At 42.3% G+C, this 26,961-nt stretch overlaps 1 protein-coding gene across 1 annotated transcript in view; it reads left to right on the forward strand.

Moving 5' to 3' along the window:
* Positions 1-26,961, forward strand: part of LOC144484720 (metabotropic glutamate receptor 7-like) — a 664,948-nt gene that overhangs the window by 465,333 nt on the left and 172,654 nt on the right. Inside the window, exon 8 of the mRNA XM_078203160.1 lies at positions 21,420-21,559. Coding sequence (XP_078059286.1) covers positions 21,420-21,559 — 140 coding nt within the window. The remainder of the gene's footprint in view (positions 1-21,419; positions 21,560-26,961) is intronic.

Raw genomic sequence — 26,961 nt, forward strand, 5'->3', positions numbered from 1 at the left:
AAAGGTCCACATCTTACTTAGTTCTCATTTAACCAGTCAATGTCTTGTTGAGACATAATTGGATTAGTGCTGAAGGCAACTGATAAACTTGCATATCAATCACCTGGCTTGCATTCTGCTGATTCTCATGGCTCAGTTATGATGTAAACAATTAGGTAAGAACATTTTCATCATAAGGGCTGCATCTTGCTACCCTGAGGCATCTAGCAATGCAAACAAATAGTTGGATGTTTTCCTGCACCTTGTAGCTCATAACTTTTGGTGCCATAATTTATCCCAAAAATACAAACTGACAAGAGGAGCAGGACATTTGGAGACCTGAGCAAATGATAGAGTCAACAATCCACCTCCTTACTAATGAGATTTGAGGATTGGAAAAGAAACCGGAACAACGGAGAAGGAGGGTGAACTAGAGTCACGACAAGTAAAGAGGACAAATAGAGAAAGAATGTATATTTGATTTGATTTATTATTGTCACATGTATTAACATACAGTGAAAAGTATTGTTTCTTGCGTGCTATATAGACAAAACATACCATTCATAGAGAAGGAAACGAAAGAGTGCAGAATGTATGTTACAGACATAGCTAAGGCGTAGAGAAAGATCACTGTCTGTGTGGAGTTTACACATTCTCCTCGTGTCTGCGTGGGTTTCCTCCGGGTGCTCCAGTTTCCTCCCACAGTCCAAAGATGTGCGGGTTAGGTTGATTGGCCAGGTTAAAAATTGCCCCTTAGAGTCCTGAGATGTGTAGGTTAGAGGGATTAGCGGGTAAATATGTGGGGGTAGGGCCTGGGTGGGATTGTGGTCGGTGCAGACTCGATGGGCCAAATGGCCTCCTTCTGCACTGTAGGGTTTCTATGATTCTATGATTCTATGAATTAATGCAAGGTAAGTCCATTCAAAAGGAATAAGCTGTTCTTGAGTTGGTTGGTACGTGACCTCAGACTTTTGTACCTTTTTCCCGAAGAAAGAAGGTGGAAGAGAAAATGTCCAGGGTGCGTGGGGTCCTTAATTATGTTGGCTGCTTTGCCAAGGCAGCGGGAAGTGTAGGCAGAGTCAGTGGATGGGAGGCTGGTTTGCGTGATGGATTGGGCTACATTCACGACCTTTTGTAGTTCCTTGCGGTCTTGGACAGAACAGGAGCCATACCAAGCTGTGATACAACCAGAAAGAATGCTTTCTATGGTGCATCTGTTGGTGAGAGCTGTAGCTGACATGCCAAATTTCCTCAGTCTTCTGAGAAAGTAGAGGCATTGGTGGGCTTTCTTAACAATAATGTCGGCATGGGGGGACCAGGACAGGTTGTTGGTGATCTGGACACCTAAAAACTTGAAGCTCTCGACCCTTTCTACTTGGTCCCTATTGATGTAGACAGGGGCATGTTCTCCTTTACGCTTCCTGAAGTCGATGACAAACTCCTTCGTTTTGTTGACATTGAGGGAGAGATTATTGTTGCCACACCAGCTCACCAGGTTCTCTATCTCATTCCTGTACTCTGTCTTGTCATTGTTTGAGATCTGACCCACTACGGTGGTGTCGTCAGCAAACTTGAAAATCGAACTGGAGGGGAATTTGGCCACACAGTCATAGGTGTATAAGGAGTATAGTAGGGGGCTTAGAACACAGCCTTGTGGCGCACCGGTGTTGAGGATGATCGTGGAGGAGATGTTGTTGCCTATCCTTACTGATTGTGGTCTGTGAGTTAGGAAGCTCAGGATCCAGTTGCGGAGGGAGGTGCCGAGGCCCAGGCTACGGAGTTTGGAGATGAGTTTCGTGGGAATGATAGTGTTGAAGGCTGAACTATAGTCAATAAATAGGAGTCTGATATAGGTGATCTTGTTGCGACCAGCCTGAATGAGTACGCCACTACAGTAACTGACTTCATTAGTAAGTGTGTAGAAGACTGTGTGCCAAAGAAGCAAATCTGTGTGTTCCCCAACCGGAAACCGTGGATGAACAAGGATATCCGCTGCTTGCTGAAGTCTAGGTCTGAGGCGTTCAAGTCAGGCGACGTTGACCTATACAAGAAAGCCAGATACGATCTAAGGAGATCCATCAAAGATGCCAAAAGACAATACTGAACCAAGCTAGAGTCCCAGGCGAGCCACACCGACCCCCGCCGACTATGGCAAGGTCTGCAAGACATAACAGGCTACAAGATGAAGGCATGTAAAATCGCCGGCTCCAATGCACCTCTCCCTGATGAGCTCAATGCATTCTACACTCGTTTTGAGCAAGAGATCAGCGAGAGCATGCCCTCCATCCTGGAAGCCCTGGATGAACCTGTATCTGGGGTCACCATTACAGATGTCAGAGCAGCTTTCTTGAAGGTCAACCCACGGAAAGCGACTGGCCCAGATGGGGTACCCGGAGGTGCACTCAGATCCTGCATGGATCAGCTGGCAGAGGTATCCACAAACATCTTCAACCTTTCTTTACAACAATCTAAGGTCCCTATCTGCTTCAAGAAGACAACCATCATCCCGATACTTAAGAAAAACCAAGCAGCGTGCCTTAATGACTATCGGCCAGTGGCTCTGACATCCATCATTATGAAGTTCGTTGAAAGGTTAGTCATGGCACGAATCAATTCCAGCCTCCTGGACTACCTGGATCCACTACAGTTTGCCTACTGCCGCAGCAGGGCCACAGCAGACGCCATTTCCCTGGACCTGTACTCAACCCTGGATTAGTTTAAGGGGGAAAGGAAAGGAAAAGCACACAAAAAGATCAAACATTGATCCTTTTTATATCTCAAGTAACAATTCACTACCTAAAGGAATCATCGGGAGCGATGTTGAGCCTGCACACTCAGTCTGCGGAAATGGCAGCACTCAGAATCCAGAGAGCGTGAATTTCTGAGTTCCGGTCTTACTGGCCACTTGCTGGTACAATGGCATGAAGCACGCCGTGGGACCACAGGAAGCTCATTTTAATGTTCCTCTGTTTAAGAAGGGCAGACGAGACAATCCGGGAAATTAGAGGCCTGTGAGCCTTACATCAGTGGTGGGGAAATTATTGGAGAAGATTCTTAGGAACAGGATGTACTCACATTTGGAAGAGAATAGGCTTATTAGCGATAGGCAGCATGGTTTTGTGAAGGGGAGGTTGTGTCTGTCAAACTTGATTGAGTTCTTTGAGGAAGTGACAAGAAAAATTGACCAGGGCAGAGCAGTGGATGTTGTATACATGGACTTTAGTAAAGCTTTCGATAAGGTTCCTTCTAGCAGGCTGATACAAAAGGTGAAGTCATGTGGGATCCGAGGTGAGCTGGTAAGATGGATAAAAGACTGGTTTGGGCATAGAAAGCAGTGGAGGGGTACTTTTCTAACAGGAGGTCTGTGACAAGTGATGTTCCACGAGGATCAGTGCTGGAGCCTTTGTTGTTTGTAATATATATATATATAAATGATTTGGAGGAAAATGTAGGTGGTCTGATTAGTAAATGTGCAGGTAATACAAAAATTTGCGGAGTAGCGGTTAATGAGGATTGTCAGAGGATACGGTAGGGTCTAAATTGGCTGGAGACCTGGGCCGAAAGATGGAAATGGAATTTAACCCAGACAAATATGAGGTGATGTGATTTGGAAGCTCTACTGCAGCAGTTAATGGTAGAGCCCTTCGAAATATTAGCATACAGAGGGATCTAGGCATGCAAATCCACAGTTCCTTGAAGGTGGCAACTCAGGTGGACAAGGTGGTCAAGAAGGCGTAGGGCATGCTGGCCTTCATCGGTCAGGGTGTTGAGTACAGGAATTGGAAAATCATGTTGCAGCTGTATAAGACTTTGATTAGGCCACATTTAGAGTATTGTGCACAATTCTGGTCACCACACTACCGGAAGGATGTTGATGCATTGGAAAAGGTGCAGAAGAGATTTAGCAGGATGTTGCCTAGTTTGGAGGATATGGACTATGAAGGAAGGTTGAACAAACTTGGATTGTTTTCATTGGAGCATCGGAAGATGAGGGGGGATCTAATAGAGGTTTACAAGATTATAACAGGCTTGGATAGAATGGATAGTCAGAGTCTTTTTCCCAGGGTCAAAGGGTCAATCACTCAGAAGCATAGGTTGAGCGAGAGGGGGAAAGTTTAAAAAAGATGTCAGGGCATGTTTTTCACATATAGGATGGCGAATGCCTGGAACGCGCTGCCGGAGGAGGTGGTGCAGGCAGATTCTATAACAATGTTCATGAGACATCTGGATAGATACATAAATAGGCAGGGAATAGAGGGATATGGACCATATAGAGGCAAGAAAATATTAGATTAGAGAGGCAGAATTTTTGCACCAAAGGGCCTGTTCCTGTGCTGTACTGTTCTTTGTTCATTGTCTTGCCTGTACAAACAGAACTAAGCAAGTCAAAATGCCCATGTGTCCCTTGACAAAGGCATGGGCAAAGCTAAATAAAAAGGGCTTGAATTGGTTTGAAATTTTGAATGTTTCCAAAATAACCCTTAGCAGCCCACATCAAATCTCTTCACATTCTGCCTTTGAGCTGAACAATCATTTTAAATTGCTTTGCTTTAGAACCGAGGTTATTGTGAACAATTGGTTATTCTTCAGGCGATAGTGGAAAGTTGTACCCTATTCAATAAAAATCAATGGAAGGCATTTTCTGCAATTTACTTTACTTGTTGGAATAGCTTGCTGTGATCTCCTGGTGATGCTTACGAGTTAGTTATTGAAAATAAAAACAAGGCAAATAATGCAAATGCTAAAACCAGAAGGTCAAAGAGACCTCATTTGTGCTCATCCAAGCAGTCTGTCACACAGCGCTCTGAGCCAGATTTTGAAAATTAGTTTTCCCTCCTGGAATCTTCATTGAGAGAAAGAAGCATTCCCTCAGAAGGCAGTAAGGGGAGGAGGAGAAAAAGCAAATAAAAATAGCTGAAGTTTGAAGATTAAAATGAAAGTCTGTGCTCTTGGTCAAATTAATTGGGGGAAACTAGGAGATTTAGCTACTATGCTACAAAGCATTGCAGGTACTCAACATTCCCACTATGTTCTTGATCTTCTACAGTGTCTGTCTCTTATTTTCATGCTAAAATTGGGACACGAGGGCAGGAATTGGCCTCGGACCAGGAAATGAGGACATGGCTTGGAATTTTGTGGGAGTAACTCGCCTCCTAACTTCCTGTGGCCTGTCCAACATCTATAAGTCGAGGAGTATGAAGGAATACTTCCCATTTACCGGGATGAATGCAGCTCCAATAATAATCCAAGACAAAGCAACCCACTTGATTGGCACCCCATCCTTAAACTTTCACTCCTTTTACCACCAACGCACAGTGGCAGCAGTGTGTACGATCTACAAGATGCACTACAGCAACTCACCGAGGCTCCTTCAACAGCACCTTCCAAACCCACGACCTGTACCATCTAGAAGGATAAGGGCAGCAGTACATGGGAACTCCACCACCTTGAGGTTCCCTTTCAAGTCACTCACCATACTGACTTGGAAATATATCACCATTCCTTCGCTATCGCTGGGGCGGCACGGTAGCACACTGGTTAGCACTGTTGCTTCACAGCTCCAGGGACCTGGGTTCGATTCCCGGCTTGGGTCGCTGGCTGTGTGGAGTTTGCACATTCTCCTTGTGTCTGCGTGGGTTTCCTCCGGGTGCTCCGGTTTCCTCCCACAGTCCAAAGATGTGCGGGTTAGGTTGATTGGCCATGCTAAAAATTGCCCTTAGTGTCCTGAGGTGCGTAGGTTAGAGGGATTAGTGGGTAAATATGTAGGGATGTAGGGGTAGGGCCTGGGTGGGATTGTGGTCGGTGCAGACTTGATGGGCTGAATGGCCTCTTTCTGTACTGTAGGGTTTCTATGATTTTCTATGAAAATCGTGGAATTCCCCCCCAACAGCACAGTGGATGTATCTATGCCATACAGATTGCAATGCTTCAAGAAGGCAGCAGCTCACCAACACTTTTTCTAGAGCAATTACGGATGGGCAATAAATGCTGGCCTAGCCGGTGAATCCCACATTCCCCGAATAAACAAATGGAGGCAAAAAAAGCTGGCTCATTTTATCCTGAACTGGCACTCAGGACAGCTGTGACTTCACGTAACAGCGTAGAATCTGAGGAAAACAGCTACTGTTTTTTGAATATTCAAAGTAATGAATTTATTTATTTTCATTGGAGGAGGGACATTGAAGATGCGCAAAAGTTTCTTTTAAAAACAAAGCTGAGAGTCATCTTATGGTCTTACGGAAAACCAGGGAACATTTGGCTTTGAGTTGGACTGAATGCAAATTGGGCACGAACATCAGACTGGATGCAGAACTTCCACATGCAGAGCTAGAGGGCAGAGTTCAAACTGGCCTTAAAGAGAAGGTCGAGATTAGAATCTGTTCTCACTACAGAACAATGACGGTGTGAAGCAAACTAGCAGCAACAGCAGTTAATGTCATGTTGATCGACTCTTTTTCAAAAGAGCTAGATAAATATTTGATTAGAAGCAGGTTTAAAGGTTCCAAAGATAAGTACGGAGACAGATTATCAAGTACTACGCCAAGCATGATGGTGCCTGTGCATCTGAGACTATGGTTACACAATGGGGGTGTGAGGTGGAATAGATTGATATTGCCATTTATTACCTTGGAGGATTGGGGAAACATTGCAATGATTCAGGAGATGAAAATATGGGTAAAGCAACTGATGGGGTAAATTGAACATGGAATGAAAGCAGAGAATGCTGCAAACAATCAGTTGGTCAGTCAGCATCTTCCATGAAAGGTCAGAGATTAACCCTATGCTTCTGTCTCCACAGATGTTGCCAGACCTGCTGAATGTTTCTAGCATTTTACTTCCAATACCCAACATCTGCAGTATTTTCCTCGTTGTATAAATTAAATTGAAAAACCTTAACTTGCATTTCTCAGTTCTATTGCAGCAACAGTAATATTTGATATTTGCTGCAATTGTCAATTTCAACAAATAACTTGTGATCAGTTTAAATGCTGCTTCCTTGTGGATTGATGTACCTACATATCACCCAGGGTGATTAATTATTTTGGAGAACCATTAATAAAGACATACATATACTTAATCTCAAAGCTAAAGAAGCCTTGACATTAATTAATAGGAAGTAAATAAGTTGTGTTAAATGTATGCTGTATTGTGGTTTCATTGAATTCAGCACATTATTGTGCTCTAATTATTTGCATTTCCGCAACCTGGTGTATTTTCACACTAAGACCCTGTCACCTCTTTGTAACTGGCAGGGAGAGGCACTCCAGGCCAAAGACCTTTGCATTGCAAATACTGCTCCATAATCAGTGTCTGATCCATGTAATTCTAATGAATTGACAGTGCGACCACTCAGGTGGAACACTGCTTCTTCAGGAAGCAGCTCCTAGCTTTCCAGATCTGTCCAACTACAAGGCACAAGTCAGGAGTGAGCTGGAATACTTTCCACTTGTCTGGGTGAGTGCTGCTCCAACACTCAAACACTCAAAAAGCTTCGCACCATCCAGAAAAAAGCAACCCGCTTGATTGGCACCCCACTTAAATATCTGCAACTTTCATCAACGGCCGACAACTGTTATAATTCAGGTCAGAAACTCCAAAGTGTTTTATGATGTCCGCTTGGACCATAAGTTTTGCAATTTGAATTTGGCTAGGGTAAGCATGAGATGTTTCACTACAGGTATGATTCAACTGACCCACTAGGGAGCTTTTATCAAACAAAGTTTATTTAAGAATACAGTTAACATGTATAGAAAGAGAATTGGCAATAACTTTTACCAATTATAAACCAGGAAAAAAAAACCCATGATATTGTATAACCCTTAACAGCTAAATATGTTCCAACCAAACAAATCCCATAAACAAAACTCTTGCCAGAGGTTTAGCACAGAAAATACAAATGCTCATGTGATGCTGGAACTTAATCCCTTGGTTGGATGTATCTCTTGATACACACAGACAAGCTTGAAGTCAGAACAGCTTCCCAAAACACCAGAGAGAGAGACTCTAATTACTTACAAGCAAACCACCAACAGCAGAATTTTCACTCCAGGAAGGCAAGAAGTCTTGCTTCCAGCGAGCCAGCAGAATTTCCAATACCAGGGAGAGAGAAAAACAGAAGCACTGCTTTTCAATCTGATGTCCAAACACCTAAATAAAACAGCAGCCAGCAATCAAACTGACAGTGAAACCTTGAATTCATTATGAAAGAAACTGTCCAAAACACATGACCTGCCACCCAGTCGTAAATTCCAAGTCAATGCATTAAGTCCAGATTAAAAATAAATAAGACCCCATTTAAACCATTGAAGCAGCAATAAAAGACTTTTAGCAGATAACTCAGCAACAATAATAAAGCCAAAGCTGTTAAACTAAAGGGAACATGATTTAGAAAAGAACATTTCTTAAAGGCACACTCACGTCACACAACAGCAGCAGTCTCTACCATATATGATGCACTGCATCAAATTGCCAAATCTCTTTCCATAGCACCTTCCAAATCTGTGACACTTACCACCATAAGTGCAGCAGAATGCATGGGATGCAACCACTTCAAAGTCACTCATCATCCTGATCTAGAATTAAATTGCCATTCCGTTCCTTTACTTCACTAGGTCAAAATCCAAGATCCACCACTCTAACAGGACTCTACCTACAGCACATGGACTGCAGTGGTTCATGAAGGCAGCTCACCACTACCTTAAGGGCATTAAGGGATGGTCAACAAATGCCAGCTTTGCCACATCCCTTGAACAAATTAAAAACAAAAGGTTAAATGCACATACCTTGAAAATGGGTGGGCCTAGCTTCTAAAAACTCTCCCACTGCAGGTTAGCCTGAGACCTTGTCCTCTGTCAGGTTTATGCCGGGGATCAGTGTCTGACTCACTCCTTCAAACAGTCATGAAGCTTTCGTCCATCTCCAATGGGAGCAATGATTGCTTCAACGGAGGCCTCCCCGAAAATCATGACCACATAACAAAATGGGGCAATGAATTGGTTGTCGGCACCGATTCAGTGCATTCCTGGAGACTTCATCGCATGACCACCTGCCGCTGATTACCATACCCCTATACTGAAGCCCAACACATCCATCTTCCTGGCATCCTGCCTTCCTACATCAATTGGAAAGTGAATTGGAATTGCTCAATTAGACGATTCTTGAATATTATTGTAACAGCCTTTTTTCACATCAGCATTATAACTGATAAATGGAAATGTTCAAAAATTTATAAAATATTACTTTGGAGTGGCACTTAGTGGATTGTTCCATAGGGAGCTGGCATGAAATCGATGGGGCAAGTGGCCACCTTCTGTTCCGTAAATTGTTCTATGGCCCTGATTTTACAGGCACGGCCGCAGAACGGCATTCCCCATTGGCCTCAGGCACGATCTTACGAGCCTCGGGCGGCCATGCCGGTAAAATCAGGGCCCATGAGTCTAATTGGTTTTTCACCTGGATTGCTTTCAGCAGTTTCCTGGAGATTAATTTAGATTCCTGGAGGTTTCAGACCAATCTGACGGGTTGGAAAAGGAGAGAAAACCAACCCATCAGTGGGAAATCATTTCACATCAAGTTTTTTTAAAAAGTATTTGGAGTTCTTCAGTTATTTATTTAAGGGCAACAAAAATAAGGACTTGTCAGTGGTTACCTCTTTGAATATGTGCAAGAAAAATCAATAACCAATTTGTGTGTCATGAATTAAATAAGTAAGTTAGAATAAAAAAAGGAACTTGGAAGAATTTTAATTATCTGTGTATTAGATTGAAATGGTTGGATATGCCTAATATTGGTAATCATTGATAGAAAAGCAGGAAGGATGAGAGGTGGTGTGTTGGAGAGGAGGAAGAAATCACTCAGTGATTCATTTCCTTCCTGACAATCCTGTGGGTGTACCTACACCATATTGACTGCAGACATTCAAGAAAGCAACTCAACATTACCTTCGAGGCTAATTAGGGATGGGCAATGAATGCCAACCTAACCAGTGACACCCACATCCTGCAAAGGAATACATTTCCAAAAAATCAGAGATGCGGGGGTTGATATCTCTCTCTTGCTGATACTCGCGTTGTGTGTTTAGTTTGTGTCTCGTCTCTCTCCTTATTGCAGTGTTTTGCAAAGAATGTTAGTGTTTGGTAGCTGAATATTGGGAGAAGGGTTGAAATAGAATGAAACGACTACGGTTTGGGAGTAGAAGTCCCAATTGAGAATGCTTCGGCGATCATTAATGTGTGAAGGATGATGACTTAGGAATCATTTAGGAAGAAAGCAGATGGTGTAATGGCAGGACACTAGACTGATATTATAAAATGATGCACTTAAATTAAGCTAACATCCTTCATATGAACCTGTGTTGTGATTTAGTTTGACCAAAAATATTCAAACTACAGCATTTTACTGAACAGTATTGGTCTTCTGGTTCTAAGGCAAATATTGCAATTTTTATAAAGATTTATAAAGGATGCACTAAGGTTTATGGCATCTATTATCAAATGATCTCTTAGGAGTTTAGAGAATCCCAGTATTTGCATATTATTTGGGAGACAGTGGTGTAGTAGTAATTTAACTGGACTAGTAAACCAGAGGCCCAGGTTAATGTTCTGGGGAAATGGTTCAAATCCCACCATGGCAATTGGTGGAACTTGAATCCAGTTAATAAAAAAATCTGGAATTGAAAGCTAGTCTCAGTAATAGTGACTGTGAAACTGTTGATTGTTGTAAAAACACACCTGGTTCACTAATGTCCTTTGGGGAAGGGAATCTACCATCCTTACCCAGTCTGGCCTACATGTAACTGCAGATCCACAGCAATGTGGTTGACTCTGAACTGCCCCTTGAAGTGGCCATGCTAGCCATTCAATTCACGGGCAATTAGGGATGGGTAATAAATGTTGGTCTTGCCAAAGATGCCCACATTCCATGAAAGAATTCAAGATTTATATATTGTAAAAGTTTTTGCATTATGTTAATCAAATTAACTTAAGATAAAACCCAGAAACCCGCCTAATAGGACAGTTGTGTATGATGTATTGCATTGGATGAAACCTGACATCAAAGGTGCTACTCTTGCACCAGAAACCACAAAGATAAGTGGAAAAGTGAATCGTGTGGAGGACGGAGAAGATCTGCAGAGAGATTTGGACAGGCTGAGTGAGTGGGCGAGGATATGGCAAATGGAGTATAACGTTGATAAATGCGAGGTTATACACTTTGGAGGAAATAATAATAAATGGGATTACTATCTCAATGGAAACAAATTAAAACATGCTACCGTGCAAAGGGACCTGGAGGTCCTTGTGCATGAGACGCAAAAGCCCAGTCTGCAGGTACAACAGGTGATCAAGAAGGCAAATGGGATGTTGGCCTATATCGCGAGGGGGATAGAATATAAAAGCAGGGATGTCTTGATGCACCTGTACAGGGCACTGGTGAGGCCGCAGCTGGAATACTGTGTGCAGTATTGGTCCCCTTATATGAGGAAGGATATATTGGCATTGGAGGGAGTGCAGAGAAGGTTCACCAGGTTGATACCGGAGATGAGGGGTTTGGATTATGAGGAGAGGCTGAGGAGATTGGGTTTGTACTCGTTGGAGTTTAGAAGGATGAGGGGGGATCTTATGGAGACTTATAAGATAATGCGGGGGCTGGATAGGGTGGAGGCGGAGAGATTCTTTCCACTTAGTAAGGAAGTTAAAACTAGAGGACACAGCCTCAAAATAAAGGGGGGTCGGTTTAAGACAGAGTTGAGGAGGAACTTCTTCTCCCAGAGGGTGGTGAATCTCTGGAATTCTCTGCCCACTGAGGTGGTGGAGGCTACCTCGCTGAATATGTTTAAAGCGCGGATGGATGGATTCCTGATCGGTAAGGGAATTAAGGGTTATGGGGATCAGGCGGGTAAGTGGTACTGATCCACGTCAGATCAGCCATGATCTTATTGAATGGCGGGGCAGGCTCGAGGGGCTAGATGGCCTACTCCTGCTCCTATTTCTTATGTTCTTATGTTCTTATGAAACCTTCGACCTCATCCACTGCTGGGATTCTCCGGTGCCACTGCAGTGAATGGAGTTTTGGCTGGGCACAAAATTCTCCGTTCACACTGGCAGTGGGGCAGGAAGGGACGAGATCGGAGAATCCTGCCCTTGAATTCTGGCCCCACAATGAATTATTTCTTAGCAACAAAAATAACAAAGTGTATGTGGAACAGTGTCATGATTTTTCTTTAGTGATCATTTTTATGATATGATAATAGGGTAGGATAAGCATTTGAGCCAAGAAATACCACAACTTTGTGGGGAGACATTTGAAAATGGAGTCAGTGGAGGTAATGGAAGTTGGAATTCCCACCTCGTTATTTAAGGCACAACAAATTCTGACATGTGGTGGGGATGTGGTTGTAGAGTTGGCTATGAGTGCCTCCTCTGTCCACTGCCAGATGCTGACCACAATCGCCAATCCAGTGAGTCTTTCCACAGGACCAGAATGCAGCAAGTGTTTCAAACGCAGCAACATGTTGGAATCCAGCTGAAGGAGCCAAGAGTTGCTATGAAATCCAGCAATGTAATAGGAGAGGGCACCCTGATGGTGCCATTACTGACTGAAGCGCCTGCCTTCAATGTGAAGATGGCCCTTTGCCCAAGAATTGGGGTAATGTCATTGTGTAGCCAAAGCAACACTAGAAAGCTCTATCCCACACAGATTGCATAATTTCCATCGGAATTTCTACCTCATGCTTTAAACCTGCACAAAGAATTTCCATTCATAGTGGCTTATCATATTTTCAGGATATCCCAAAGTACTTCACGTCCAACAAGTTATTTTAAAGTTTAGCTAATATAGGTACACAAGCAAGTACATTTGCCTTTCTTTGCACTGCAAGGTCCCATAAACAACAAATTAAATTAATAACCACTAAACCTTTTTTTAAATTGTTGTTGGGTGAAGGATGAATATTGACCAAGACACTGGAAATGCTCCTGCTCTTTTTGAATAGCGTTGTGGGGTATTTTATGTATCTCTGAATGGACACAATGGGCCGAAGTTTAATATCACAACCAAACCGCGACTCCTACGATGCGGAATTCGGAACAGGAATAGGCCATTCAGCCCATCAAGTCTGTTCCGCCATTTAATGAGATCACGGCTGATCTGTGGCCTAACTCCACATAGCTGCCTTTGGCCCGTATCCCCTAACACCTTTGCTTAACAACAATTTATCTGTCTCAGATTTAAAGATGATAGCTGATCTCACATCCACTGCCATTTGTGGAAGAGAGTCCCAGACCTCTACCACCCTTTGTGTGTAGAAGTGCTTCCCAACATCTCTCCTGAATGGTCTGGCCCTAATTTTTAGACTGTGCCCCCTAGTCCTAGAATCTCCAACCAGTGGAAATAGTTTATCTCTATCCACCCTGTCTTTTCCTGTTAATGTCTTGAAGACTTTGATAACCTTCTAAATTCTAAAGAAAACAGGTCTAATTTGTACAATCTCTCCTCATTGTAAAGTCCCTGAAGTCCTGGTATCATTCTTGTAAACCTACGTTGCATCCCTTCCAAGGCCAATATATTCTTCTGAAGGAGTGGTGCCCAGATCTGCTCACAGTACTCCAAGTGGAGTCTAATCAGGGGTTCCTGTAGCTGCAGCATAACTTCTGCATCCTTTTTTTTCAGTCCTCTCGATATAAAGGCCAACATTCCATTAGCCTTCTTGATTATTTTCTGCACCTGTACGCGGCATTTTAAAGATCTTGGCACCTGAACCCCCAAGTCGCTTTGGATATCTACTGTTTTTAACTTCATACCATCTAGCAAGTACTCGTCTCTATCCTTTTTTGGTCCAAACCTTACACTTGCTTAGTTCTAAATCCATCTGCCACAGTTTTTCGCATTCACCTCGTTAATCAATATCTCTTTGTAATTTTATGCTATCATCTACACTGTCCACAATGCAGCATAACTTTGTGTTATCAGCAAATTTAGATATATGAGTTTGTGTGCCAAGTCAATAAATAATGTGCGGAATTGAAGCTCCAACACAGTTTCTTGTGGGACACCACTATAATCACATTCCATCAATTTGAGTACCTTCCCATTATCCCTACTTTCTGTCACCTGCCACTCAACTAATTTCCCAGTAATTTGCCCTCAATTCTCTGGGCTTCTATCTTTGTTAACAGTCTCTAATGTGGGACTTCATCAAAAGTCTTCTGGAAGTCCATATAACCAACATCCATAGACATTCCCCTATCCACTACCTTAGTCAGCTCTTAAAAAAGATTAAATGAGACTTGTCAGACTTGGCCGACCCGTCACCAATCCATGCTGGCTCACTCTGATTAATTGAAAATTTCTGAGGTGTTCAGTTATCCTATCCTTTATTTTAGACTTCAATAATTTCCCCACCACAGATATTAGGCTAACTGGTCTTTAATCCCTGGCTATCCTCTTTTGTCCATCTGCAACTTTCCAATCCAGGGGCAAGAGCTTCTGAATCTAGGGAAATCTGAAAAAATTGTAGTTAGGGCATCCCTTTCTTTCTTTAACACCCTTGAATGGAAACTGCCATAGGGATTTGACGCTCTTTAGCTCCGTTAATTTCTTCATTATCGATGTTTTACTTACATGAATTGTATTTAATCTCTGTCCTCGATCCACTATTAATTTTCTCGGGACTTCAGGCAAGCTATGTAAGTACAGAGGCAAAGTAGCTATTTAACATGTCTGCCATTTTCACATAGTCATTAACAATCTTTACACTTGCAGTCACTTACAGTCTTTAAGACCACTTGCAGTCTTTAGTGGGCCAACATTGCTCCTGACTACCCTCTTTCCTTTTATGTAACTATAATTTTTTTTCTTATTGATCTTGATGTCGTTTGCAAGTTTTCTTTCATAATTCCTTTTAGTAGCTCTTATAAGCCCCTTTGTGGCCCTCTGCTGGTCTTTGTATCTTTCCCATTCAATAGGATCTGTGCTGTTTTTTGCTTTTTATAAGCTCTTCCTTTTAGTTTAATGCTGTCCCTTTTTTAATTTGTCTGGGGCATTTTTTCCTGTGAAGTGGAGCTTTTCCTTCTCAGCAGCATGTACTGGCTCTGTATTGTGTTAAATGTTTCTTTACATATCCTCTACTGTTCTTCAGTTGTTTTACCCCTTAGCAGATTTTCCCAGATTACTGTGAACAGCCTCTGTCTCATCTCCTTTAAGTTGGCCTTATCTCAATCTAAAATACTAGTAGCTGATTCGTGTTTTTCGCTTTCAAACACTATATTGAACTCGATCATGTTATGATCACTATTTGATAAATGTCCTGCACAATTAGGCAAGAATCGAATAGAATAGAATCCCTACAGTGCCAACGTGCCCATCGAGCCTCCATCAACTTTCCAGGAGAGCATCTTACCCAGGCCCTCCTTTCACCCTATCCCTGTAACCCCATGCAGTTACTGTGGCTAATCCACCTAACCTACACATCTTTGGACACTAAGGGGCAATTTACCATGGCCAGTCCACCTAACCGGTGCATCATTGGACTGTGGGAGGAAGCCAGAGCACCTGCAGGAAACCCACGCAGACATCATGGGGAGAATGTGCAAACTCCGCACAGACAGTTACCCAAAGTTGGAATCGAACCTGGGTCCCTGGCACTGTGAGGCTTCAGTGCTAACAACTGTGCCACTATGCTGCCCTGAAACAGACTTTGTCCTGTTATGGAGGAAGTGCTCAATTACACAGATCAATTCAAATGGAACAAAGCTTTGCTGGGATTTAAACCAAGGATCTCCAGTTTATTAGGCAGGCAGTTTTTACTAATTAAATCTGGCTCATCATTTATTACTAAATCCAATATTACTTGTCCCTTTGTTGCATCAAGAACACGTTGCTGTAGGAAATTATCCCGGACACTCCCGGGAAATTGATGGGATTGGAGGTGGATAAATCACCAGGTCCTGATAATCTTCATCCCAGAGTACTTAAGGAAGTGGCCCTGGAAATAGTAGATGGTTATTTTCCAAAATTCTTTGGGCTCTGGACTGGTTTCTACAGATTTGAGGGTAGCTAATGTAAGCCCACTATTCAAAAAGGGAGTTCGAGAGGAAACAGGAAACTATAGACCTATGAGCTTAGTGTCAGTTCTGGGGAAGTTGCTGGAGTCTCAAGGATTTCATAACACAGCACTTGGAAGGCAGTGGTATAATCAGACAAAGTCAGCATGGATTTACAAAAGGGAAATCGTGCTTGACGAATCTATTGGAATTCTTTGAGGATGTAACTAATAGAGTTGACCGAGGAGAACCAGTGGATGTGGTTTATTTAGGCTTTCAGAAGGCTTTCGACAAGGTCTCGCACAACAGAATACTGTGTAAAGTTAAAGCACATGGGTTTGAAGATACGTCTTGAGATGGTTAGAAAGCTGGTTAGCAGATAGGAAGCAGAGTTGGCATAAATGGATCTTTTCCTTATTGGCAGTCAGTGACTAGTGGGATTCCGCAGGGATCTGTGCTAGGACCCCAGCTGTTCACATTATATATTAATGATTTGGAAGAGGGAACTGAATGTATTATCTCCAAATTTGCAGATGATATAAACTTGGGTGGGAGGGTGGGCTGTGAGGAGGATGCAGAGATGCTTCAGCGTGATTTGGACAGGCTGAGTGCGTGGGCATATGTATGATAGATGCAGAATAATGTGGATGAATGTGAGGTTATCCGCTTTGGTCGCAATAACAGGAAGACAGATTATTACTTGACTTGATGTAAATTGAGAGAGGTGGATACTCAGTGAGACTTTGGTGTCCTCGTGCATCAGCTGCTCAAAGTAAGTGCGCAGGTATAGCAGGTAGGAAAGAAGGCAAATGATATGCTGGCCTTCATAGCAAGAGGATTTGAGCATAGGGATAGTGATGTTTTGCTGCAATTGTATAAGATGTTGGTGAGGCCAGCCTGGAGTATTGTATGTAGTTTTGGTGTCCTTATCTGAGGAAGGATGTCCTTGCTACAGAGGAGTACAGCAAAGGTTTACCAGACTGATTCCTGAGATGGCAGATCTGTCATATGAGGAGAGATTAAGTCAGTTAGGATTATATTCACTGGAGTTTAGAAGCATGAGAGGGGATTTCATAGAAACTTATAAAATTCTAACAGGGTTAGACAATGTAGATTCAGAAAGAACGTTCCCAATGGTGGGGGAGTCCAGAACTGGGGTCATAGTTTGAGGATAAGGGGAAACCTTTTAGAGCTGAGGTGAGGGGAAGTTTCTTCACCCAGAGTGTGGTGAATGTGTGGAATTCATCACTACAGAATGTAGTTGAGGCCAAGGTGTTGTCTGATTTCAAGAAGAAATTAGATATAGCTCTGGGGGCTAAAAAGATCAAGGGATATGGGGGGGAAGGGGAGAATCAGGATATTGAATTCGATAAGCAGCCATGATCACAATGAATGGTGGAGCAGGCTCGAAGGGCCGAATGGCCTATTCCTGCTTCTAGTTTCTATGACCACACTCCAGAAATTCACTACCTTTCTGACAGCTGCTTGCCTGCCTCTCCCAATCTATGTTAAAGTTAAAGTCCCTCATTGTTATGACTCTACCGTTGCCTAATTCCTGCACTTCAGAGCTGCTACCAGCAGGTCTATACACAATACCTGTTACAGTTTTAGGTCTTTTACTGTTCCTCAGCTCCACCCATAAGGTCTCCATTGGATGCTTTCCTCTCAAATCCTCCCTCACCATTGAAAATAATTTGTTTCTACTCAAGTAATGCTACTCCATCCCCTCTGTCATTTTCCCTATCCATCCTGTAAGCCTTATAACCTGGTATATTTAATTCCCAGCCTCGACCTTCCTGCAGCCATGTCTCCGTAATGGCTACTATATCATAATCTCCAATTTGAATATGTGCCTGCAGCTCATTCAATTTATCCCTTCCACTCTGTGCATTTGTATATAGAACTTTTATTTGTGCCATATGTTCTAACCTGTCCCTCAGCAATGATGCTTTATTCACCTGTTTATTATTCCTCTCTTCTGATTTAACCAATATACTCGTAGTTTTGACATTACCTGTTGTACCTGAAGTATGGTTCCTACGTGTTTTTTACACTCTATCCTGTCCCTCAATTATTGGAATGAATTGTCAGCCAGCACTTCAGAACACATACTGAAATAATCTCTTGACTTCCTATATTGCTTCATTGCCTTTCTCATCACAGCCAGCCTCATAGAGTAGCATTACTGTGCCAAAGCTGAATTACAATCATTGAGAGTTTGTAAAGTCATTTATCACTGTGATGCATTTTGTTTGTGACCAATTATGTACAGGATGGTTTGTATTGTCCTTCAAACCAACAATAAGGTGAGTTGACTTTTGATGTGATGTTGAAACTCAAGCAGGAGAAGAGATGGAAAATCTTTTTTGTGTTGCTGTCTTTTCTGGCCAGGGATTGTTGAATTTTTGTGGCTTTGGTTCCATTCTGGTTAAGGAAAAGCCCACAGTGCAAACAAATACTCACAGGGTACGCCAAGGTTCTTAGAACTATGAAGGGTCACCTTACTCGGGTACTATGGCTTTTAGAGTGTTGCTTGTTGGAATTAAGGTTTGGGACAGCAGAAAATTCTTGTTACGAGATTGTATTTTGTGCAGCTTTCACAACATGTTAAAGCCAAAGCTTTCAAAATCTGGGTGAACTCTGTAATTTGGAAAGCAAACATATTTTTCCAGCTGTTCCTTAAACATGGTTAATTATAGATGCATTGGTTATAATTACTAAAGAATCTGGTCTTTTAGTTAATTGCTATATGTGTGACCTTGCTATGCATCATTTGGTTGTTGCGTTTCCAACATTTCCAACTTTGATGACCGCTCAAGTGTACGTCCTAGGGATGTTTTTGGGACATTCTGAAGTCTACTACAAAGTTCTTCCTTGTTTTGAATTTTCAAAAGCTCAGTAGTTTAAGAAACTGAGAATCCAAGGATGGGATTTTCCAGCTCCCCACCATTGGGGTCATCCTATCCCGCCAAAAATCAATGGGCTCTTGTCTGTGCCGCCAAATTTCCCTCAGTGGGCCCTGTCATGACGGGCCCAAACACCTCTCCGTTATTTAAGAAGATAGATTGCCTCATTTGTCCTGAACTATCAATTGAATATCATCCATGGTGAAGCTAGAATTTATCAACAGCAATAAAGTGACTGTGCAATTGAACAAGTCTCAATTGATCAAAATGAGTCAGTGTGTATTTGTAAAGGATAGGCCTTGTCTGACTAATCTAGTTAAATGTTTTGAGGGGGGGGGGGCACTGACATGGTGAACAGGTAGTGTCTTTGGAGGCTATCTACATGGTCTCCTGAAAGACATTTGATAGGTATCTGCACAGGGAGGTGATGGCCTAGACTATTAATCTAGACACTCAACTAATGTTCTGGGGACCCGGGTTTGAATCCCACCATGGCAGATGGTGGAATTTGAATTCAATAAAAAAAATCTTCTGATGACCATGAAACCATTGTCTGTTGTCATAAAAACCCAACTGGTTCACGAATGCCCTTTAGAAAGGGAAATCTGGTCATCCTTACCTGGTCTGGCCTACATGTGACTCCTGAGACACAGCAATGTGATTGAGTCTCAACTTTCCTCCAAGGGCAACTAGGGATGGGCAATAAATGCTGGCCTAGCCAGCGACCCCCATGTCCCATGAATGAATAAAAAGAAACAAAAGAAATTATCAAAAAGGAGAACATGTGAAAATGAAAATGCTCCAGTGGCGTGGGTTCGAAACTGGTTGAGAGGCGTTAAGATTGAAAACTGTAATACGAGCTTGCGCAATAGGAGCAGAAGTAGATCATTTGGCCCCACAAACCTGCTCCATCATTGCATAGGATCATGACTTATCTTTTAGCAAGAGCAAAGGAAAATTGGTGTATATATACTCAAGTTATTAAAAGTGAAAACACGGGTACAAAAAGTAATCAAAGTAAAGTTGGCTTTTATTTCAGGGAAGTTAGAATTCAAATGTGAGGAATTGATGCTTCAGTTGTTCAGAGTTGTTAGATCACATCTGGAATGCTATCTACAGTTTTGGTAACAAGGCTCAAGTTACAGGGATAGTTTGCATAAACTTGGCTTCTACTCCTTTGCATTTAGATGGATTAGAGGTGACTTAATCAAGGTCTTTGAAATAGACACTCAGTAGGGTTGATGCAGATGAATTATCTCCTCTAGTGGTATAATTTGGAACACGGAGACATAATCATTAAAGTTAGACCATTTAATGAAATCAGGAAGTGTTTTACTTTCCAACAAAAGATAGTGGAAATCAAAAATGTCTGCAGGTCTGACAGCATCTGTGGAGAGAGAACAGAGCCAATGTGTCAAGTCTGCGTGACTCTTCATCAGAGCACAATTGTTGTCTACCCACTTACATTACAACTGTGACTAACATTAAAAATATTTCATTGGTTGTGAATTGCTTTAGTGCATTGTCAGAATGTTAGGAGAACTGTGTAAATGCAAGTTCCTTATTTTCTTAACGTAAAAAATTGGTGCATACCTCAGATGACAGTGCAGGGAACTATTTACTGCTGTATTTAACCTGTCAGTTGACTCAATGAGAGTGTAACGCAAAAAGGTGGTCTAAAATTGTAGCTCAAACATTCTCAGTAAATTTGAATTATTATGTGCGGTTATCTGGCCGCAAAACAAGTTACCCCTGAAAAGGAATGCAATGTATTTCAGAACATGTCCTAATCTATATGGTTGAGGAAAATGCCAAATTGAACAAAAGCAAAACAGTCCTTGTTATTTTCTCAGCTTCCAACCTTGTACAATGTTTACCACAAGAAGAATATCTTTTGAAGGGGACTCTTTCTAAAACTGCGTCAAGATTTCTCAACCAAGTCTGTCATCTAATGCTGATATCTCTCGAAGGCAGATGGAAAATTACTGGGGCAAAACCAAAATATTTTGTGGCTTCATTCTCTGATCTGCTTCTCTTTAGAGATCCCCTGTGGGGTTTAGTTTTAATACTCTGTGCCATTTTAAGGTGAAAGGGGGAAGTTTAAAGGAGATGCGAGAGGCAAGTTTTTTACAGTGCCTGGAACATGTTGCCACAGGAGGTGGTAGAAGCAGATACAATAGTAATGTTTAGAGGCATCTTGACAGGTACATGAATAGGCAGGGAACAGAGGGGTACAGACCGCATAGAGGCAAAAGGTATTTAGAAAAACTTCATGTGTTGGCACAGGCTTGGTGGATCGAAGGATCTGTTCCTGTGCTGTACTGTTCTTTGTATTCTGGTCTCCCATTAAACTTTGGAAGAGAAAATGTTAACATAGCTTATTGTAAGCTTTGCTGATTAATCACTTGGGATGGTGAAATATGTGACCACAAGTTTCTCTGTCTGTTGGCCTGTTCTATCAATTACATTGGTTCATGTTTCCCTCTCTCCTCAGGTAGTGCTGGAACTCCTGTAATGTTTGATGATAAAGGTGATGCACCAGGCCGCTATGATATCTTTCAGTATCAGCTTGTTGGCAACAATACCTGGGACTACCGCAGAGTTGGTCAATGGACAGATCACCTTCATCTCAATGTAAGTCACACTTTGTCATGCTATTAATGTCTTACGGGCCATCTAAGCAGAAGCAGCATGGGGGAGGCAAGTCAACAACATGATGCTTATTTGAAGGGAACATGCATGAAAGCTAGGGCCAGAAGTGCTCATTATCTGGTCCATTCTGGCATGAAACATTATTTACCCCATCTAGCTGGCAATGTGAGGTTTGTCCTTTGCATCTCGGGGAAATATTTTTTGGAGTGCTAATTGCTGAAGTGCTTTATTACATCTCTCGAACCAATTGCAGGCAATAAACCAACTATCAGAATCGTTCAGGCCGTTTCCAATAGCAACACAGATTTTGTGACAGTGGCTGTCCACACAGTGATATCTGATTTCAATGCTTCGCCATGACCCATGTACACTGCTCTATGAATAGGTTATAGCTACTCCATGAAAGCACCTAAAAAAAATAATATTTGGAGAACACTCTGGGGTTTATTCATTATTGTACACAACATTACATAGCTCTCTACTTCAGGTAGATATCATTGGCTCTAAAAGGACTGAGGAAATTGTGCTTCCTATTTGAAGTATTTATTTAATCTGAATGGCAGACAAGATCGTAATATAAAATGAGGAAGCAGCAAATGACAGGACTGGTGTCGGCAGTTGTGCTGATTTCCCCTTAATGGTGCTGAGTGCAAATGGCAGAGCTGACTTCGGCTGATGATCATTGCTCATGTGAAATGATAATTGTTGTCAACACTTTCAAGTTCAGTAAGTGGCCATTTTTTTATTAGAATCATAAAATCATAGAATACCTGCAGTGCAGAGGGAGGCCATTCGGCCCATTGAGTCTGCACCGATCACAATCCCACCCAGGCCCTATCCCCATAATCTCATGCATTTACCCGAGCTAGTCCCCTGACACTAAGGGGCAATTTAGCATGGCCAATCCACCTAACCCGCACATCTTTGGACTGTGGGAGGAAACTGGAGCACCCAGAGGAATCCCACACAGACACATGGAGAACATGCAAACTCCACACAATGACCCAAGCCGGGAATCGAACTCTGGTCCCTGGCGTTGTGAGACAACAGTGCTTACCACTGTGCCACCGTGCTGCCCCATTTTAAGAGGCGGATGTTGTGAATGTTTTCTCGTAATAATATCTAGGCCCAAATCTTCTGATCAGTGTTGGACCTGCTGCTTCTGATGCTGATCAGAAAACAGCGTACTTGCCTCAAGATGTCTGAAAGCCTCTGACTTCTGATGGAACAGCCAAAAGAACTCCATCAGCACAGAAATCCACATAGAGAGCAGCAAAGGGAATCAGAAAAGAAGATAAACCCCCATTTTTTATAGCACTAGTTGCCGTAAGGTAAGTTTAAATGTCCATTGTGAATGTTGGTGAATGGATGAGTGAATGTGTAGGTTGATGAGGTTAGTGGGTAGGGTGGCAGGTGGATCTGATGGCAAGATGGCATATGGTTGAGGTGATAGGGAGGTGAGCGAGGGGGTAGGTGTAGTATAGGGTAGGCAGGTTAATAGTGATGGTAATGTGTCCGTGATGTGCATCATGATGTAACGGTGACATTAGCAGTTATGTGCTAAAGCAGATGAAATAGTCTGTACACAAGAGAGAAATACTTACTCTGTAGCCTATCTAATATAACAGATTGAAGTAACCTACCCGAGCAGGATCAGAGGTATTCAAGATCAGATAAGCCAAGTGACCAACATATGAAACAGTGGGTGGATAGAATGGCAGAGATTCAGGGTGATAGGATGGGTGAGTGGGTGAATGGAATGTCAGGTTGGGGTCAGTCAGGTCAGGTCGGGACAGGTGGTTGGACTGGGTTAGGTGGCGGGGTAGCTGGGGAGTTGGGAAGTTGGAGGGGGTCAGAGGATTAGTTGGGTGGTCAGTATGAGCGACTAGGGGGGCTCAGGGTCAGTTGTATAGTTACTAAGGGGTTAGACCAGGATTTTTTTTTTTGTCTGACATTTCCTGAGTAATTATCCAGGTAAGGAAGTCAGAACTGTTCACAGTCTCCAGCTCCAGAGGGTCCTGAGGAGCAGGGGAATTATCCATTGGAAATTCAAACTTCGCAGGCAATACCCACAGAGTCAGCATGTTGGGACTTCTGCGGGGTCCCGACATGCATCTTGGGTCATACGTCTGGTCTCCAACGATCAGGAGACTGGAATATCTGGGACGTGGACAACGGTTAAAGTCCAGTGACGAGCTGTATTGGTGTAACATTTACTTAAAGAATTCCTATGGCTTGAAACATGGTCTGCTAATTGGGGTTAATTGATGTTGAAGAGTTGATGGTGACTCTCTCGAGGTGATGCTGCTCCCTCGAAGCAAAGAATAGGCTGCGTAAAACCAGGCAATCAATTGATCTATTCATGAGTAGTGTGCTTAAATAGATGCGGACTTAGAAATAATGCCGTCTAAAATATCCAATGTATCACCCTGCTGGTTTGGAAACAAATCCCTATTTTCAAATCTTTTCGTAGAAAATCCCTAGCCTTCTAATGGCATGTCAGGTCAAAACAGCCCTGAATTCTACATCAATGTGTTTGTGTGTGTGTGTGTTTGGATGAGTGTGTGTTAGGGTGAGGTGTATGTGTGTTAGGGTGTGTGTTAGTTTTCATGATGATCTGCATGTTTCAATGTGATTTGGAACATCATACTTAAATTTCTAACCAATTCAGAAAAAAAGCAAGTTACCCTTAGGGCCAGTATATAATTGCCAGCATTGTACTGGAAAATAAAAGGAGTTGTCAGAGGAATGGCAGGGCATTGTATTTTTAGAAAGCTCATAACTTCACAGCAGTAACATTTCTCGATGAATTTTGACATTTGTTGAGATTTTTTTTCAGTTTTAACCCCTATCATTAAACAGTTAAATCTGTAAGGCTTTGAGCAATAATGCTATCCTCTTAGGGTGAAATGGACTAGTCTCATGTGATTAAGTTTAAATCATAGGGTTACAACAAAAGAAAAGATTCTTCTTCCTTCTCACTAACCTAGAAATTCTCAGTACTGGATGAAGGGACATAGCACATTTCACCATCCACTCCTGCCACACCAAAAAAAGCACTCAGTGAGCATACTTCAGCTAGCCACATGTCCAGAAGTGCCCATCATTAAAATAAACAAGCACACTCATATTATTACATAATTGCAAGTGTCCACTCAACTGAATAGAACTCACTCTGCAACTGGATTAATGCGCTTCTGGATGGTGAAAATAGTTGTTGCGTGGAGGAGTTTTATTTCTTGTCTTTGAACCTTATGATAGTACTGGCTTAGCATTGTGGAACCGTAACTATGCAGCACTGGAACACAGCTGAATACCAGTCGGATCCTCTGCTCGAGTTTGGCTCTTCCATATCAGCAGCATCAGTGTGGGAAGTGAGCTATCTGTGGGTTGCTCAATCAGGTGGTATTGGCATGGACCAGAGTTCAGATCACTCACACCTAACCACAGATGATACATGTCTAAACGAGGACAAAAAAACTCTACTGCTGGGAGGGGTGGAGGAGGGGAGGGTGGGGGATGGGATGATGATGGTGTACTGGAGAGCTAAATAACCCAAAAAATGACTCAGACATGTTAGGATGTTAGCTCAGGATCACGGCAGAAACTGCCCGGTTACCCCCCTAAAAGCTCTGCAAAATTATCCAGTGTATAATCAAGCCATGTAGACAATTTCAAGTGCAGGCATAGAGTGCAAAAGCAAGGATCTAATGCTAAATCTTTTATTTATTTTTTTATTTTAGTTTATTTATTAGTGTCACACTGCAATGAAGTTGGTATGAAAATCCCCTAGTCGCCACACTCCAGCACCTGTTCATAGAGTCATAACTTGTCCATGCCGCCCCTTTTTTTTAAACACTAAGCTAGTCCCAATTGCCCGCGTTTGGCCCATATCCCTCTACATCCATCTTACCCATGTGTAACTGTCCAAATGCTTTTTAAAAAAACAAAATTGTACCTGCCTCTACTATTACCTCTGGCAGCTTGTTCCAGACACTCACCACCCTCTGTTCAGGTACACTGAGGAAGCATTTGGTTTTATAGAACACCAGTTCGGCCAAAGCTGGAGTATTGTGTTTAATTCTGGGAACCATACATTAAGGATGAGATTTAGTCCTTAGCATGCCGTGGGGATTTGTTAGAATGGAACCACTGATGAGGGACTTCAGTTGTGTTGTGAGATTACAGACTTAGGACTGCTTATTTCAGTGAGGAATAGGTTGAGGAGAAATTTAATGAAGGTAATAAAGATTATGAGGTCCTCCGATAGAGTAAATAAAGAGAAACTGTTTCCACTGGAATGAAGATCAGTAATCAGAAGAGACAGCTTTAAGATAATTGGACTAAAAACCTGAGGAAAGATGAGATTTTTTTAATGTACACAGTGAGTTATAATGATCTGGAGTACATTCTCTGAAAGGTTGGTGAAAGCAGAAGTAGCTTTCAAAGGGGAATTAAATAAATACTTGAGGGAATAAAACATGCAGAGCTATGAGGAAAGAGTAAGGAACTGGGACTAATTAGATAGCTCTTTCAAAGAACTGGCCAGGTATGGTGTAATGATTGGCCTCCCTCTGTGCTTTGTGATTCTAAGATTTAGACCATATTCAATCGACAATTCTTGGCATTTACTAATCACTGAGGTGACAGCAAGGGATGCTGCAGCTGCTTCAAAATGCTCTGGAATAGAGTCGGGACAATTGACCATGATTCTTATACCTGATCACAGTCTGGTATTTTCACTAAAATCAGTAATACCTTGAGGTCAGATTCAAGCATATTTATGAGGCCACTCGCATCCAAAACTTGTGCATGAGCTGTGGCACTGTGGGCAACAAATGTTAGAATGGTGCCTTTCAAACCACACCCCCTAACCAGGATCCATTTCTTGTGAATCTCTTCTGGACTCAAATGCATTCACCTCCTTCCTATAATGTGGCACCCAGAATTGTACATCCTTCTGAGGTCTAACTACTGTCTTAGTTTAGCTTTTGTACTTTTTGCCCCTATTAAAAAAAGGTATTTGCTACCAAATAAACCTGTTGTACTTTAACCTGGTGTTGTTAAAACTCTTACCCTATTAAAAAAGCCCAGGATACTTACTATATGCTTTATTAACTCCTCTCGCTATCTTTGCTGCCACCTTCAATGATCGAAACACATATATACACACAGGTCAATCTGCTCCTGCAACCTTCTTAAGAAATGTACCCCTACTGTATATTGTCTCTCCATGTTCTTCCCGCCAAAGTACATCACCTCATACTTTTCCTCATTGAACTGTGTATGCCACCTATCTGCTAACTTTACCAACTTGTCTTTGTTCTTTTGAAGTTCTACACTGTCCTCCTCACAGATTACAATACTTCCAAATTTTGTATCGT

Source organism: Mustelus asterias, chromosome 3 (genome assembly GCF_964213995.1).
Source record: "Mustelus asterias chromosome 3, sMusAst1.hap1.1, whole genome shotgun sequence".
In the NCBI taxonomy this organism is placed as follows: Eukaryota; Metazoa; Chordata; class Chondrichthyes; order Carcharhiniformes; family Triakidae; genus Mustelus; species Mustelus asterias.